Source organism: Melozone crissalis, unplaced genomic scaffold (genome assembly GCF_028551555.1).
Source record: "Melozone crissalis strain CALT ecotype California unplaced genomic scaffold, PUWL_Pcris_2 ptg000039l_1, whole genome shotgun sequence".
In the NCBI taxonomy this organism is placed as follows: Eukaryota; Metazoa; Chordata; class Aves; order Passeriformes; family Passerellidae; genus Melozone; species Melozone crissalis.
Window position 1 is genome coordinate 7,788,655 of NW_026535817.1, and position 17,457 is coordinate 7,806,111.

Genomic DNA, 17,457 nt, shown 5'->3' on the forward strand with positions numbered 1-17,457 from the left:
GTACTGTCACAGACATTTTTTCCTAGAAATCCTTTCTTTGGGATTTGTGCATCTTCTGGGAAGCTGAGGCCCCAGAAAGAGAATGTAAACAATGATTATCAGCTGCTGTGAAATGCAATAGGATGCACCTGTGATTGGTTCATGTTCCATGTGTACAATTAAGGGCCAATCACAGGAGCAAGCTCAGGGAAAGCTTCCCTGGACACAGAACTTTGTTATTTATTCTTTTCTATTCTTTTCTTAGCTTAGCAAGCCTCTGCAACTTCTCTCCTTATTCTTTTTAGTATAGTTATAATGTATTATATATCATATATCAATAAATCCAGCCTTCTGATCATCAAACAAGATTCTCATCCTTCTCTCACCCTGGAGACCTTAATCAGGTCGCTGTAATATGGTACAACACACATTTCACACCTTTCTGTGCTTATCAGCCTGTCAGTTTGTGACCAAAGTGTTGCGGTGTGTTGTAATGTCCTGTTTTAGACTTCCAGGTCACCTCCCAGGTGTGCCTGTACCTCTCTCCCTTCCCCCTCGCCCCCTTGCTGAGTGAGTCCTGTCAATCAGGCTTAACATTCCAGGAAGGTCGTGGTGCGGTTGGTCAAGTTCAAAAGATGCCCCTGTTCCCAGAGGTCATTGGCCCGTCTGGGTGTCATCCCCCCCTGAGACCCTGCCCCTCCCACCTGCTTGGTGGCTCACCTGCCCCTTCCCTCCTCCTCCCCCGGGAGCTTAAAAAGATAATCAGACTATATGCTCGTGACTCTGTTGGAGCTGTTGCCTAGATTCAGACCTCTGTGACCATGAAATAAAGTTCTGGATATAACCCTCCAGCAGAATCCGTCTCCTTTTCCTCCTCACCATAGCCTGAAGCCTTCCCTCCTGAGGTAAACGGAGTTCCTACCAAGCCTGGACTTGTTCAGTGCCCAGCTGCAATCTCCAGCCACCTAAAGGTATCTCTGGGGTGATACACCACAGTTGCTGCCTTTGGCCCAGCAGCGAGGGTCAGACTGGCCCAGGCACAATCTAACTGGTAATATTGGGATTCCTATTCCAATACCAAAGAATATGCAATCCTTCGGAAGCCAAAGGAGAATTATCCAAGATTTGATCTGTGTTAAAATTGCAAGTTTTTTCTACTGGGATTCTAGGCACAGAAGTAAAATATTTTTAGTCAGTTAATTAGTAGGAGGCTTATTTTTTTTTAAGCTAAGAATAATGAGAAATGCATTGTTTCCATATAATCAATTATTTACCAGAAGATTTTGGGCTTTTTCAAGCACTGTTGTATATTTATAAATGCATCAGTTTAATAAATAATTGTCAAAGGAACAGAACAGTGCTTGTAATTTATTTATTATCATCATGTACAGGCTACTAAAAATTTAGAGCAGAGATTAATTTGTTATTGCAGATTATGTAAGGGTATGACCTGTGTCCTGTTGTTACAAATATCAGCACCCCATAGACTTCAGTGGTAGCAGAAGTGCATTTGGAGGTTGCTGATAAGAATTTGGAAATATCATCATTAAAATCTGAAAGCAGTCATGCAGGACAAATCAAGGAGTGTGTGTATGTACATAATTTGATGAGCAAGGAAGCAGGGAAGTTGCTCAAATCTGTGACTTAGGAGTGTCAGTTAGGGAAAAAGAACCCCTTTTGTTTGACAAAGCATTTTTATCCCTTTTTGGTTAAGAAGACTTACACAGCCTCTCTTTCCAGTTCTGGACAAAACATTTTTACATGGCTGGTGATTTCACCATGTGGGCAGTCAGGGCAGCCCCACACGGCTCTGCTTTGTGGCTGCATCAAAAGCTGGAGCAGTGGGTGCAGGATGAGGCAGAACATGAGGTGCTGCCCTGAAGAGTAAACACTTTTCACAACCTGCCAATTATTTGTGGCCCAGGGAAGCAGAGAAGTCATTTCAGTAATTTCAACGGGTTTGAGATGAGGTCACCTTTTGTAACTCAACCCTTTTAACTCCAAATACAATTTAATTCAAGTCAAGGAGTGGGGAAATGCAGTTACCAGTGATTTGCCCTACAATCTGTGTCATGTCTCGGCTCTTATTGTTTCAGCTAAGAGGATGGATAATGCTCAAAGAAAATGAAAGTTTCTGTAAATCCTACTTTTATCTTCTCCATGTAGGTAAGTACTAACAAGAAAAGTTACCTGTAAAATGATCTGCTTTGTGCCTTTGTTTGCCTGCAAAAAATCCAGCTAAACCTGCACTAGATGCAATGGCACCCTTCCATTGCCTACAGCTTCAAAATTTGTTTATGTTCTGTGGAATAACCATTCAGATGTTGTTCATTTTTAATGCTGTTTGATTACTTGTAATGAGCAATCGTAGCAATAAAACAAGGATATATGAAAAAACTAATGTCCATGCTAACCACAAAGTCAGGCTATATCTGCACTATTTAGGTGAGAGCTTATTCCCATTTATTTGTTCCTGACACACTTGGATGCTTTTTACAATGAGCAGCACAACACTGCAGTCCAGGATGACAGACTGGCCTCCAGGTTTGGCCCTTTTCTCTGACAGGAATGAAATCTGCAGGAACACATCTGGCTTGTGCTAATAGAAGAGCTCCCAAATGAGGGTGCTGTTACCAGCCCAAAGTGGAGGGGGAAGAGGGAAAAGAAAGAAGCACAGGGAAGGATTTGCGAACAGAGGACATGAAGGTGGCTTCAGGCTGTACCTGGTGTAGTTAAGGGAAAGTGCTGGGAAAATTGATTTCAAGAGAAGCCTGTCTGTGTGATACAGAGCATAAGCTCAGCAGGATCATGATGGGAATAAAAGACCAACTTTTCAGCCAAGAAGGCAGGCCTAAGGAAATGTGAAAGAGGCTGTCAGTATCTGAGTCAGTCTAATGAGCATTTGCTTTCCAGAACACGACTTAGAAGGTCTGTCAGAGACAGACCCCAATGGCATTAATCTCGAGAGGAAAACAGCAATGCTGCACCCAAGGAAACTGACATCTCCTCTCAGCATGGGATAATAAAGTCAGTCTTTGCCATGGACCTACACCCAGAGAGAGTGAGGGTTGTCAGCACGTGGAGGACTGAAGCAGCACAGGTTAGTGCAGGCATTGGAACTTCTCTCCATTGATTTCCACTTGACAGAATTTCTTTTTTTTTTTTTCGAAGATGACACAAAATACCTTTGGTATTGTTGAGCATATTTGTTTTGCTGAAAATGAATTGGTGGTGAAATCTTTCTTCTCCAATTTTCCTTGGCAACCCAGAAACTCTATAAAAAACAGCTTTGGCTAGACTTTTCTTCATTCTTTTCTAGAGGTTCACTTGTACAGGAAAATTATGTACCCAGGCCATGGAGCATCTGTTTAATACAAAATGTAATTTTGCAGCACTCTCCTTGGTGATGTGGCTTCCCTATGAAACATCTATTTCTGTGAGGGTGGGAAGTGTTGCCAGACAGGCTCTCGTATTGTTATTGCCTTCTCTGAGTACTTTTTGGTAATTTCTTATGTGACTGATTAAAGCAAATTGTTGCTATTCAATGTACTATCTTACAAAGGGGATATTACCTGTGATAGTGAGAAAGCTGTACTGGGCAATTTAAATTAGGCTGGAACAGAAATCAATGCCTATTTTCAACTTGGTCCCTCTGTTAGCCATTAGCCATTATTATTATTCATATTTAAACTGCAGAGGCTTTTAATTTTTTTTTTTTAAGTCACTTAGCTGGATGCACCTTACTAGCCTTTATGGTCTTACCTGCATTGCTTTGCCAGCCAGGTTGTGTGGGATGGAATCCGGTCACATCTCCCTTGGCGAGAGTGGTTGTACTGCTGGGAAAGGGGTCTTCAGGAGCCTCCTGTCCTCTCAGTGAAGTGTAGAGAACTTTTCTGTTTGAGATTTGGGGAGTTGTTTCAGTGTTTTGGGAGTGGCATTGGCACAAAGGGGGCTGGCAGGGCATATAAAATCCCTACGCTTGTCTTGTTTGGGATGGGCATGAATCAGCACCAGCGGGACCTGCTGTGGGTGGCATGAGCCTCCCCTCACACAAGAGGCCATGTTCCCCACAGCATCATCTCTTTCCTTTCCCGCTCAGCCTGATCCGAGCGTGCGGAGAGGCTGATATGGTAGTGCCAGCACCCACCTTGAGCATTGTGAGCCCGGGCTGGGGAGACACCAGTGAATGGGATGCAATGCTGTGACGGGGTCCCAGCGCTGTGAGGGGGCAGCTCTGAGGGGGTCCCAGCGCTGTGAGGGGGGGTTGTGAAGGAGTCCCAGCGCTGTGAGGGGTTGTGAGACAGTGGCGCTGCTGTGAGTGCAGTCCCAGCACTGTGAGGGCTTGTGAGAGAGCGGCGCTGCTGTGAGGGCTTGTGAGAGAGCGGCGCTGCTGTGAGGGCAGTCCCAGCGCTGTGAGGGTTTATGAGAGAGCGGCGCTGCTGTGAGGGCAGTCCCAGCGCTGTGAGGGTTTATGAGAGAGCGGCGCTGCTGTGAGGGCAGTCCCAGCGCTGTGAGGGTTTATAAGAGAGCAGCGCTGCTGTGAGGGCAGTCCCAGCGCTGAGGGCTTGTGAGAGAGCGGCGCTGCTGTGAGGGGCGGCGATCTGAGGGCCTCCCCGCGCGCTCCCCGCTCACGGCAGCCGCCTCGCGCCCGTCCCGCTGCACAGCGCTGGGGCCGGGGCGAGCGCGCACCCCGCGCTGATTGGCTGCCGCTCCCGCCGCGGCCGCGGGCGGCGCCGCCGCTCCAAGTTTGTGTCCGGGCGGAGCCGCCGCCGCCCGCGGGCTGCTCCCGGTGCGCTCCCGGCCCTGCGCGCTCCCTTCGCCGCCGCCACAGGGGCAGTGGTCCGGCCATGGCGGGGCCCGGGCGGCGGCGCTGAGACGGCGGAGGGTGGGGTGTCGGTCCCAGAGCGGGCGCCATGCGGTCCCTGAACATCACCCCGGAGCAGTTCGCGCAGCTCCTGCGGGACAACAATGTGACGCGGGAGCAGTTCATTGCTCTCTACGGGCTGCAGCCGCTGGTGTACATCCCGGAGCTGCCGGGGCGCACCAAGATAGCCTTCGTCCTCATCTGCGTTGTCATCTTCGCCCTGGCGCTCTTCGGCAACTGCTTGGTGCTCTACGTGGTGACCCGCAGCAAAGCCATGAGGACCGTCACCAACATCTTCATCTGCTCCCTGGCGCTCAGCGACCTCTTCATCGCCTTCTTCTGCGTGCCCTTCACCATGCTGCAGAACATCTCCTCCAACTGGCTGGGCGGTGAGTGCCGGGGCCGGGCCGGCCGCTCCCGGGCTGGGCTGCGGGGCGGGAGCCGAGACCGGCGTTCCCCATTCCCCCGTCTCTGAGGGACCCTTCCTGCCCTCAGTGAGGAGTGAGGGACCCTTCCTGCCCTCAGTGAGGAGTGAGGGACCTTTTCTGCCCTCAGTGAGGAGTGAGGGACCCTTCCCCTTCCCGCTCCCTGTGAGGGGTGCCCTCTCCATCCCTCCCTCAGGTTATGTTCAAATAACCCAGTGCCCTTTCCGTCTTGTATTCCTTCAAAGTTGCGGTGTGGGTGTGGGAAGCGGCTCGTGGGGAGTCTTGCCGTACTACCTTCTCTCTTTTTTTTTTTTTCTCCTTCATTTTATTGCTAAGTAATGAAATCTGTGGCAAGTGAGGTGTCAATCTTTATGCAGCTTAAGTTCCTCTGGCAGCTGTCAGCTCGGGGACAGTCCTCCTTAACATTTTGTGAGGAAAAAGAATGTCCTTGAAGGAACACATGACTGAGAGAACGTGTAGAATTTTTGCAGAAATAATGCATCTTTAAAATTTTTTAAAATTCTTTTTTATTCTTGGGAGCTCTGTTGTATCCTGTTGATGTGAAGAACCTTTTGGCAAAGCTTCCTTGATACCTGGAAAGAAGGATTTTTTTTCCTTTTCTATGCATCCCAGTTCCAAAGCAGTAAAGAGCAAGCAGAGAAAGATGCAGTAGAATTGCATATGGTATTTATTTTTTTGGTTTTCTTTTCTTTAAACAGTGTTTGACAATTATAAGTGGAAAAATAAAAGGGGTGGTTTTGCAGCAAGTAGCAGGCAGCATCTTGTACAACCACAAATTGAAATATTTTTTTCACAATATTTTGGAGTGATCGCTAAAGATGTTGATCAAGTGACACGTTGATGCTTCAATTTCCAAGGCTTACTGTGTTTCTGTTGTTTGGAGACAACAGTGAATATTGTCATAACATGGAGATTTAATTCCAGAGCTTCCCACAGACTAGAATGCTGGGTGGGAATTGACAGGTCAGAGAAGACTTGGAGCACATGTGAGAAATGGGCTTTATTACAGAAACTTCAATGAGAAGTGATCAATCCAAAGCTCCTGGGACTACTGATAGTAAGGACAACCGGGCTTTTTTTCTTATGAGCTGTTTTGGGGAAGATAAGCTTTGTGATTCTTCTCTCTCCTAAGGAAAAGTCGGACTTGTCAGCTTGACCAAATATCTGATGAGAATCAACTGAAGTCTCTGTGTGGGGTGAATTAGAGGAGATAGGGCATGGGCAGGTGGAACAGGTGGAAAAATATGTATGTCTTTATTTACACTCTGTTACTGAGGGTGCCTGACCAAAATCTAGAAGCAATGAATGTAAAAGCTCTAGCATAGTTACAGCAAATCTCTTCAGATATTCAGCATTTGGGCAGCTCAAGTACACTGTTCTCTGGGGATTACTGTGGTTTTTGCCTGCTCTCTTTGCTGTGCTAGAGCATTTTCAGTGAACACGTAGGTCTTTTGATCTGGTGAAATCATTACCTTGAATTGACTCGGTGTTGGGAGGACAGAATAAGTAATAGCATGGATTGGTGATGGGGGGGTGTGAAGTATAAAACTGAGGAAAACAAATACATGAACTGATGGTATCCCAAGGGTATCTGGTTCCTGATGCTGACATGGTGAAGTGTGAGTGGTGATTAAAGTTGTACTGCGAATCAGAGCCTGCCAGTCCTGGAGGAGTCTTTACCTTGCTGGCTTAACTGGTTTAATGTGCCTTTTGCCTTTCATTTTGGAGCCTGAGAAAATCTTGTTCTCATCCACTGTAGTGCAACATCACTGAGTAGTGCAAGATCCAAGTCTGTTATGAAAAAGGTGATTGCACTTGTGATGCATCCTTGGTGGATGAAGTGGTGCATCCTGAGACACTTGATGCTAGAAATTGATCCGGGAATCTGAGCCTTTAGTCACTTTCTGACTTGATTTACTTGCATCACTAAAACAAGCGTCTGTACTAGGTGATGCGAACCGGGATGTGTATGTTTTGTACTTGTGCTCAGTTTAGAACAGGTTCTTTATTTCCGTGCTTGCGTATGTTTGTTGCTTCCCCTGCTGAAACCCACAGAAGCATGGGAGAGGGGAGGAGAGGACTGCCAACACTGTAATGCAAACAGAAGAACTGCCACAGTTTCAGAGTAGCTGAAGCTGTGACTTTTTCCATAGTATTTTCACTTACACACTTAACTTCACCTGCAGTTAACAATGTCAGTGTGCCTCACTTTCCTGATGATCAAGCAGCATTAGCACAGACCCTTTAACTCTTTTGGGTAACCATTGGAAGCAGCACCATACTGACTAAAAACAGATTTGAACTGGTCCTGCTTTTGATTCTCTCATGTCTCTAAGAATCTGTGTAGCTGTGTGAGTGTAATAGTGACAGCCTATGATTTAATTTCCCAGTTTAAACTTTGCAGCTGAAATTGCTGTAATTTCGTGGGAAGCTTTGAATGAAAATCCAGCATACTTTCTTATTAATTGTCATATGTCCAGTGCTGTGTTACCTCAGAACTTCCCGTTCGTGTGGGAACACTTAAAATTCCTTGCTGAGGGATGAGAACTAAATCTTGCATCTATACCAGGAACTGATGTACAACAATGCATTGCCCAGGTGTGCAACACCCCCCCCTTAGGGGTATCATCTGTGTGATGCTGACTGCCCCAAGTTACAAAATGTGAGAGAAATCAACTCCCCTCTTCAGGTGAGGTAGAGAGAGCTCATTTCAAGCTTTGGCAGAAATTGTAGTGCAAGGGCAAGATCAACAGCATTTTACCAGAGGAAGGAGCAATTTAACACTTATCAGAGAATGCTTTCAGGCTTTTACTTTTGTAACCCTGATAAAAGAAGTGATATTTGAAATGACTAAATTACAGTTCCAGGCACAGTGTCCCTAATGAAGGCATAAAACGCTTACAGGAGAGTCATTTACATTTGCAGTCTCTGAACGTGTTATTGTTGGGAAAACTATTCACTGCTTGAATAATCAATGCACTTTTTAGCAAGCAGTGCATAAGGATTACTTTTAGCCTCTTGAAAAAGAGAAGCAATTAGTTATTTTCATTCCCAATGTTCTGCTGCAAATGATTTTCTTTCCCAGTTGAAGGTGTGGCCAGTTTTAGGTGCTGAAGTGCTGTCTTGACTGGCAGGCCCTTGGAAGTGTTCTCTGAAAGCCTAACAGCGTGGGAATTTAATTATGAAAATAAATCTAAAAATTAATTTAAAATAAAAAAATCATTTAATTTTTATACATACTTAAGGTATTAATTAAAGTGTTATCATTATTTAAATTATTCAGAAGAGTCAACACTTTTCTGTACTGCCACCAGTGCAGAAATTAACACAGTTCCAGTGATTTTTGAGGTGATCCCAGCACTTTAGCCTTTAACCCAGCACTGGGAAAACTTATGGAGTGAAATTTCAATAACCTTGACTGAACCTCACTGAAGTGGACTTTTATTCTTTGTGTTTGTCTGTTAGTCATATAGTCTGCAAGCCATGTTCCAAACAGCCGCATTTTTACCAGCTGGATTTTAACCGAGATTTAGGCTAGTGGAATCTTCTCTTACTCTGTGTTAAGTCTGAACATGAATGTGAAAATTTGCTTGAAATGGTTCTAATGTATGTGTTTGACACAGCTGGGTTTTTGCCTATCTCAGTCTTATTTTAATTTCACTGTGCTTACTATGATGTAATAGCATAATTAATTTTTTTCCTCAAATCTTACCATATCTTCCTTATAATAAAATTTGCCACTTTTTCCTCAGTTTTTTTTCCACAGTAGACTTTGAACTAACAGACGCTTGAGAATGGGACTGTATCAATTTATTCTTGCTGCAGGTGAAGCCTGTTTTACACAAATGGATTAAATATGAAGTGAAATGTGCATGCATTGTTCTGAAATAATTACCTTATTTCACAGTAAATTTCATTTTCCATCCGTAAAGGCCTGTTAATGTTTGTAATTTGAAAAAAAAAAGTAATTTCAAGTATTGAAAGATCTGGAGAAAGTCTCTAGTAATTATCTAGGCAGTTGGGAATGGCTGCTATAGATTTATAAATAAAACTGTGGGTTGAAAAGCGAAGAAGAGGCTTGATGTGAAGGACAGTCACTATTTTGCCAAGTATAAGGACTCAGGATTAAATCCCATTCAAAGGCAGTAAGGATGGTGGATGGATCTCAGGTGTGTTGATGTCAGAATTCCATTGAATTCTCACAGGTGGCCCTGACATCCTAAAGAGTTTATTTTTTTCTCTTTTACCCCTAAGCAAATCTGTTTTAAATACTTGTGTGAAGGAGGGGCTTCTTCCTTGCTCAAGAGTCTTAACCTTGATGGAGGTTTGAATTTCAAGGCACTTGAAGGTCTCATCATTTCAGATAATGGGAAGCATTTGTGTTGTGAGCTCCAATTCAGGGCAAGCACCAGAGCCCTGAAGGGATATTTTATTGTTAATAACAGTGACACCTAGAGACCCTGTGCATGGTGGCATTAGAAGCTTCAGGGGCGCTCCAGTTCTGTTCTGGTTTTACTTTTGATACATAGATGCTTTTTGACTAGCTGTTACCTATTATTCATTTGGAAAGCCATGGTTCTTGTTTATAAAAAAAACTTTGTGGCTGTTTTGCTGTGGCCTCCAAGTCCCCAGAATGTGTGCTGTGTGCCTCAGAGCAGGTGTTTGTATTCCAGCTAATGAAAAATATCCTTTTGCTTCCCATTTCTGCAAGTGCTAATGGCACCTGTCCAGCTCAGTAGGCTCAACCTGCAGGCATTATGTAGACTTTTAGCTACTTTTGTGTAGTTTAAGTGCTTACTTTTTGTGTGTTTGTCTTCAAAAAGATAAATTAGAGGTTTTTTTTGCAGCCTTTTCTCCTGGGAGTTCAGCTCAAGGCATAGTGAGTGGTGGTCTGTGCTCTTTGACAGTGTGGTTGCTGGGAAGAAAATGAGAAGACATCTGTAAAAACAAACAATGGGCATCTGGGAATTTGAGAGTTCTGTCCCAGTTTGGGGTGTTCCCTTTGTTCTTTAGTAGCTGGGTACCAGCTGGAAATTCCATCAGGCTGATGCTGAAAGTTAGTCTCATTTTGTTACTTGAGTAGTAGTGATACTGCTGTGCTTCCTAAGGATGCCCTGGGGTGTTGGGACTTCAGTGGAGGAGTGGTGCATTACAGGGCAATCCTGTAAGGCAGGTTTAGTTCAAGTGGGTTTGAGTCTGGCCTTTTTCAAACTGTAAGAAATAGCCTATGGTGAAAGTTTGAGGTTTTTTTTTTAGCTTTATTTTGTGTTTGTTTGCTTTTTTTTTCAGTTTTCCTCCAGCTTCAGCACTCAGACCTGAACTTATTTCCTTAGTGAAACAGAAACTTAAACATTTCATAAACAAGTTGGGCTCTTCTGTTTATTTGTAGCAGGAGTCCCTTCTAACTTAGTGATGCAGAAATGGAAAACCAGCTCTTTGGTCACATTGACCATTTGCTGTGTGCAGAGTAGGTAGGATTTGAGCTTGCTTTTGGTTTGATCTCACAACAGAAGTTGAAGCCCACTGGGTGAAGGATGTGAATTTGACAGAGTGTGTCTGGTGCTGTGTGTGCAGCACGTTCTGTACTGGGTGTAGTGAGAAGCTGATGAGGTGCTGAGTTCGTAAAATATCGTGTCTGTTTCATGAGACGTTTCCTTAGGCATTACTGATGCCCAGGAAGGAGCAGGGGGAATTTTATTCTATAAATTGCAGTTGATAGAAGATGTGAGGATGTCTTGTCTTGCTCTCCCTGATGCTCTGGAAAAATACATATTGGGTGTATGTTTTTATGCAGCCCAATGCATCCTCAGCCATGCAGTTCCTACTGGCTAAATGCTAAGATTTCATGCAAGGAACTTGAAAGGGCTGCATGATGTGTTTTTATTCTGGTTTAAGCCACATCTGTGTGCACATCCATCATGCTGCTGGTGTTGAATATGTGCTTGAAAGGTGCTTGGTTTCCACCCATTGCTGTTTGTCCTCTCCTTCCCTTCGTGGAGCCACAGAAAAAGGGATTTTGGGGCAACTAGAATTGGCAAGACCAGTAGCAAACCAGTGCCTTCTTGTAAGCTGGAGTGGATTTTAGCCTGGCCCATCAAGCAGAAGTTGGCTTGTTCCCTTCATGGAAGGTAGGATTAAGTTTTCAGAGTTTTCTGTTTGTTTTCTCTTTTTTGTGCTGTTACTGCTTAAGGTGTCTGTAGCATTTTAAAGCCTGACTGAAAATTGGATCAGATACTTCTTAGGCTGTTTTGGGTTTATGGATTATATCTGAGTAAGGTATAAATAATAGTCTGGTAAGGACAAATAACCCTGACAGTTGCTGAAAAGAATAGCTGATACTGAACTGTAAGAGAGTGTAAGGGAACTCTTTAAGTACAGAGAAAATTATCTCAGGGTCAAAAAATGGGTAAAAGAGAAGTAGATTGGGAAGGGCGTTAAAGTAAGATTTTTTAACAGAATTATTTATATGACTTTCTAAGATGGTTAGGACTTGAGAATGGGTAATGGAGAATGACTAATACATTAAAAATTGAATATGGACTTTGGAAAGCTGTGTCAGCAATAAAAGTTGAAGTTGCATAAACACAAGAGGAACCTGTAGAACTTAGAAAATACAGGCAGGAAATTGCATTTGGATTGGAAAGTGGCACTAACATAAATTGGTAATCGGCAGAGACGGAGACTTGGAGAACAGAAGGATGATGAAGGGGTTAAATTTTTCCTCTTATGCCTCCTCCTCTATAAATCTCATTTGACAGGATGATGCATTAAATGCTGAAGTGTACAGATAGAGTGATATGTAAATGAGCTTAGGGAATGTGTTTGCTACAGCAGAAAAGGTAAACTTTTAAACAGGTTACACTCAGACCTTCATAAACTGGAGAGTAGTCTGCCAAAATGAAAAAATAACAAATGGCTCTGTGACTGGAGGTGTTTGAAAACAGATGATGGAAGATTTGGTCAAGAGTGAAATAGGGGTAAGTGTCAGACTGGTGACACTTACAAGTGAATATGTCCTTAGAAATCTTGGCTTTGCAGATGTCTACAACAAAGAATGGCTATGGAGAGCTGCATTTGACAAATGGCTTAAATAGGTGACTCAGCAGTTTAGATGTTACAATAAATCTAACAGTCTTGGTGTGTTGTTTTTAGTAAAGGAGTTAATAGCTGTTGCATGCCTTACTTTCCGATTATTGCAGGTGCCTTTGCTTGCAAGATGGTTCCGTTTGTCCAGTCCACTGCTATTGTAACTGAGATTCTTACCATGACCTGCATTGCTGTGGAAAGACACCAGGGAATTGTGCATCCACTAAAAATGAAGTGGCAGTACACCAATAAAAGAGCTTTCACCATGCTTGGTAAGATTTTAGGCATCTCCAGTAATTGTGTGTAAGAAATGATCTTCAGTGTGGATCCACAGATGGCAGTGATATGACCAGTGATGCAGAGGCAGAGTTAATTGACCTGTATAAAATAGCTCAGGGATAGTGCCTACAAGTAAAGTATTCACTAGCCAAAGCTCTCACAAGGGACTAAGCATGTCAAGTCCAAAATGTACTTAACAAAGATGAACCTTTAGCCGCCTTTTTTTTTTTTAAGAAAAGTTCAAAATGTGCAAGCACTGATTAAAAAGTGTCACAGGGAAATGACCCTTCCATTGTTACACAAAGAGGTTTATTTAATGCTCCTTGTGCAGATTAAGTGCTTTTCCCTGTGGAATATCAATACATAGAGGTGGTTTGAGAGACAGACAGCTGATGTCAAGAGAGCATGCTGTTATTGATGTGTTGACTGATGAATGCCTCATAGAAAACTTTATTATTTGCTACAGTTTTCTACCTTGCCTGGCTTTTCAAAGCTGTTGAACTGTTCATAGCAAATCCTGCTTGTTGGACAAAGTATGAAAAAATGTCTTTGTTTACAGGCATAGTGTGGGTGTTGGCTCTCATTGTCGGGTCGCCCATGTGGTACGTGCAGCGCCTTGAGGTAAGTTAGGTCAGATGGGGGTTTGCTCATTGAACTCAGTCCTTGCTGCATCTTCCTCTACCTTTAGGTGAAATTGAATCAACTCCTGGGAAATTAGAGGGGGACAAGGGAGGGAGGTGGAGCCTTGGTTCTGTATGCCAGCCTGGGAAAGACTGAGGATTAGAGCTTGCATGTACTAGTATGGGACTAGTCATGGCTGCTCTCCCTAATTACATCAAAGAGGAGTTAATTACATCTGTGACTTCCACTGTGGATTTCTTTTGCACTGGCACACAGGAATAGAGGGCTTAGATTGTTGTTTCAGGATGGCACAATGCTCCCCAACATCTGGAAGAGCTGTGCTTAGTTTAGAATTAATTAGCTGCTCATTATAGTTGATGAGTTACCACACACGTTTGGAGGTTAGGCAGAAGACTTAGCAGAATCTGCTGCTTGTGAATCTGAATGTTGATAATTTTCTTGTTTTCTCAAGTGGCTAATGTGACGTTTCCATACATCCATCTTTACTTGCAAAATGTGTGGCCAAGGTCTCCTTTGAAGTACAAATCAGAGCATCTCCCCGCCTCTTTTTGTCAATTTGGATTGAACCAAGTATTTGATTGGACAAGTGCTTGAAGACTTTTGTCACTCTGAAAAATCTGTTAAATTTTGGTTGTTCCATTAAGAGCAAGGAATATCTGAATGTGCTTGGGTTTTACACTTGGGATAAAACACCTTATTGACTCATCTTCTTTGCATTTGTTACAGGTTAAATATGACTTTCTATATGAAAAAGTGCATGTTTGTTGCTTGGAAGAATGGGCCAGTCCCATTTATCAGAAGATCTATACGACCTTTATTCTTGTTATACTCTTCCTTCTGCCTCTGATGCTGATGCTCTTTCTGTACACTAAAATTGGCTATGAACTCTGGATTAAGAAACGAGTGGGAGATGCTTCAGTTCTTCAAACCATTCATGGGAGTGAAATGTCTAAAATATCAAGGTTTGTAAGCAAAATGCACTTGGAACTTTGACTTCTAGAAAGCTTTATTCCTGACTTTTTTATTATTCCTTCTGAATAGAGTTGAAAATGCCTTGCAAGACATGCTACTGTCTTGCTGCAAAGTGCTCTGCTGTCCCAAAAAAGAGAAGTCAAGTGCTAGATTTATACTATGATGCATTTTTTCTTTCCAAGGGGATTGTGTACTTCTGAGCTTTCCTTGAGGGTTTTATTTGAATCTACAGTCATCAGAACACAGTCTGATGTAACTTGAAGAGAGATGTGTAACTGCCAGCCAGTTCCCAGTGATTCAGTGTGGAATTCTTGGTGCAATTTCAGGAAGAAGAAGCGAGCAATTGTTATGATGGTGACAGTGGTGTTTCTCTTTGCAGTCTGTTGGGCCCCTTTCCATGTGATTCACATGATGATGGAGTACAGTGAGTACCTGCCATATCTCATAGAATGAAGTCTGGAGTTTTGGGGTTTTTATTAGTTGATGGGACTGCAGGTTGTGAAAAGCTAATGATGCTACAGCATTCAGCTCTGAAATACCTTCAGATAGCAAAGGTTGATGCTCTGCTTTAAGGAAAACCAGGAGTGTTAGAGGGGTGAGCCTGTCTGTGTAGATTCTTTTTCTTACCATGTCTGTTATGTTGCCCTCATTTGCTGAAAGGCCGAAAGGGCTTGGCTGGAAGGTAAAAGTTATTTCTGAGCATAAAACATCTTGAAGTTTTTAATTATATTTAATTTACTTAACTGTTTTGAGTTACATTTACAATGAAATATTTATCCCTTTTATTTTGGTAGGCATATTGGAAATATAAATACTGGACATCACAGTGATGATATCCAATGAATCCAGCTGGAGCTTTTCAGTGCTCTTTGCTGAAAACTGGCTTGGAAAGGCCCTCAATGCTTTTGTGTTGGCTTTTTTGCTATTTGCCTTATTCTCTGGGGTCTTGCACTGTTCATCTCCCACCTCCTCCATGGATACTGGAGCAGCCTATGAGCAGGAACAAGAGGAATTTTTCAGTAGTTGTACTCTACTTGCTAAAGGCAAGTAGAGTTCCTTTGTCTTCTGTCATGAAAAAGATTGTAGCAGATAAATCAATAGTTCAGCCAGTCAGCTTTTTTGGCTCATAAATTTTCTTCCTTTTGATTCTGTTACTGTCTACATACAAAGCAGGACTGTGTGATAGATCTTGATTTTATCTTGTTGAGAAAACTCAATTGCTAATGTTAAGAGCTTCCAGCATGGGTTTTTGTTGATTTTAAACAAAAACATCTAATGCCAAACTGGATATAAACAGACTAAGTAGTAAGCATTTATGACCTTCTGTACTTAGAACATATTTCTCTTCTTCTCTGCAGGTAATTTTGAGAAGGAGTATGATGATGTGACAATCAAAATGATTTTTGCAATTGTCCAGATAATAGGATTCTTCAATTCTATTTGTAACCCTATTGTGTATGCTTTCATGAACGAGAACTTCAAGAAAAATTTTCTGTCTGCCCTCTGCTTCTGCGTTATGAAAGACAGCACATCCCCAAGCAGGCAGCTTGGGAACTCAGGAATGACCATGAGGAGGAAAAAGCCAAGTGCGTCTCAGAAAGATCCCACGGATTCGGACGAAGGCAGGAGGGAGGCATTCAGTGATGGCAACATCGAGGTCAAGTTCTGTGATCAGCCAGCTTCCAAAAGGAATTTGAAAAGGCACCTGGTCCTGTTCAGCTCTGAGCTTACTGTGCACTCTGCAGTAGGAAATGGACAGTAGCATCACAAGGGGGTTGGGAATGGAGATGATGTTCTCTTTATGTTCATCTCAATAAGCCATTTAAAAGAGTTTGCTGCTTTGCATGCTGAAATGAGGGGGGAAGATGATGTGTGGACTCTAATCATGTTGGGATACTGACTGAGAAAATGTAATATTTATTTTGTAATTATGAGGAGTAAGACTTTGGAAATGGACATTACTGTGTGATTTCCAGGAGAAAAAAATTGCTTCCTGACCTAATTTAGGGCTTGTTTGCCCTCTGCTTTAGATAAACCAAACAACTGCTGCTTGCTCCATTTGTTGTGTGTCTGGACTGTGCCCAGCTGAATGCATGGAGACCGGAACTATGGAGAGCGTGTGCACCTTTTTGGGACAGCTGACGTGGGGATGGCATTGTAAGATCTACTTTCTGCATCTTTGAGGACAGAGCAGCTTCAGAGCTGAGTTCAGGAAAGATGGAGACTGAAATGCAATTCCATTTTAGAAAAAAAAAAAAGGAATATGAAAGAGTTATCCAGAACATGACTCTGAAGAGGTTTAAGGTTTAAACATTACATGCATGTTCAGATTTGTTAACAGGAAGCATATTAGTCAATGCATGCATAATTACTTTGCTGTTTACAGGTTCATTCCTGGGTACAACTTTCAATGCCATTTTGCTGCCCTGCAAACTGCATTGTTCTGCTGGAAAATGGAGAGGCTGGAAAAGTGCTGTAAAAGAGAGTGCAGATGCTGGAGGTGTGGTCTGTAGAGTAAGACTGCACTGAACTTCCAGTCATGCTTGGGCATGTGACTCTAAGGTTGAAAGGGTGTTGTGGCCATTTTCTGGAGGGTTACAGGGGCCTGATCCAGCGCCTGTTGGGACTTCATGGAAGACTTTCAATGGAATACCATGATCTTTTGACCAGACACTTCTCTGAGGACATGCTTGTATTTTTGTCTGTCCATCATCTTCAAAGGGGTTAATTGCTGTCTGACAGCTGGGCCAGTGCTTTGTTATTTTAGGCTTCATAGTAAATGAGGTTGATATTCTTATAAATTCTAAATGTTTTTGCTCTCAGTGGGCCAAACTGCGAAATTGCCAAGGTATGTTTGCAAGTGTGGGGCTGGGGGGAGGGAAGTGTGGTCTGAACTGGCACACTGGGATCTGGTACACTGAGATTCCATAAATGAGGCCTTGAAATTCCGAATTTCCCACTCCAGCTGAGATTAGGTTGGATCCTTTAGCAGCCTGTGAAATGTCAGTGCTCTCTTCTGTCACCCCTTGCCTCACCTATGGGACATTGGTGCTGCCTTGGCAGTCAATTTAAGATGCTTTTACATTGCTGTTTTACACTTCATTGTAAATGAAAACCTAGAGTAAAATATCCTTGTATAATTTGGATGTCATCTCATCCTTCTGTAGTGTCTACAGATTGCAATGGGTT

The 17,457-nt window shown here is 43.0% G+C and overlaps 1 protein-coding gene across 1 annotated transcript; it reads left to right on the top strand.

Moving 5' to 3' along the window:
* The first annotated feature begins 4,892 nt into the window (after positions 1-4,892).
* Positions 4,893-16,198, top strand: QRFPR (pyroglutamylated RFamide peptide receptor). Its single transcript, XM_054283855.1, has 6 exons — positions 4,893-5,232; positions 12,489-12,647; positions 13,214-13,275; positions 14,023-14,258; positions 14,595-14,692; positions 15,627-16,198. The coding sequence occupies exons 1-6, from the start codon at positions 4,893-4,895 to the stop codon at positions 16,028-16,030; spliced, it is 1,299 nt and encodes a 432-aa protein (XP_054139830.1). The 3' UTR covers positions 16,031-16,198.
* Positions 16,199-17,457: the final 1,259 nt, after the last annotated feature.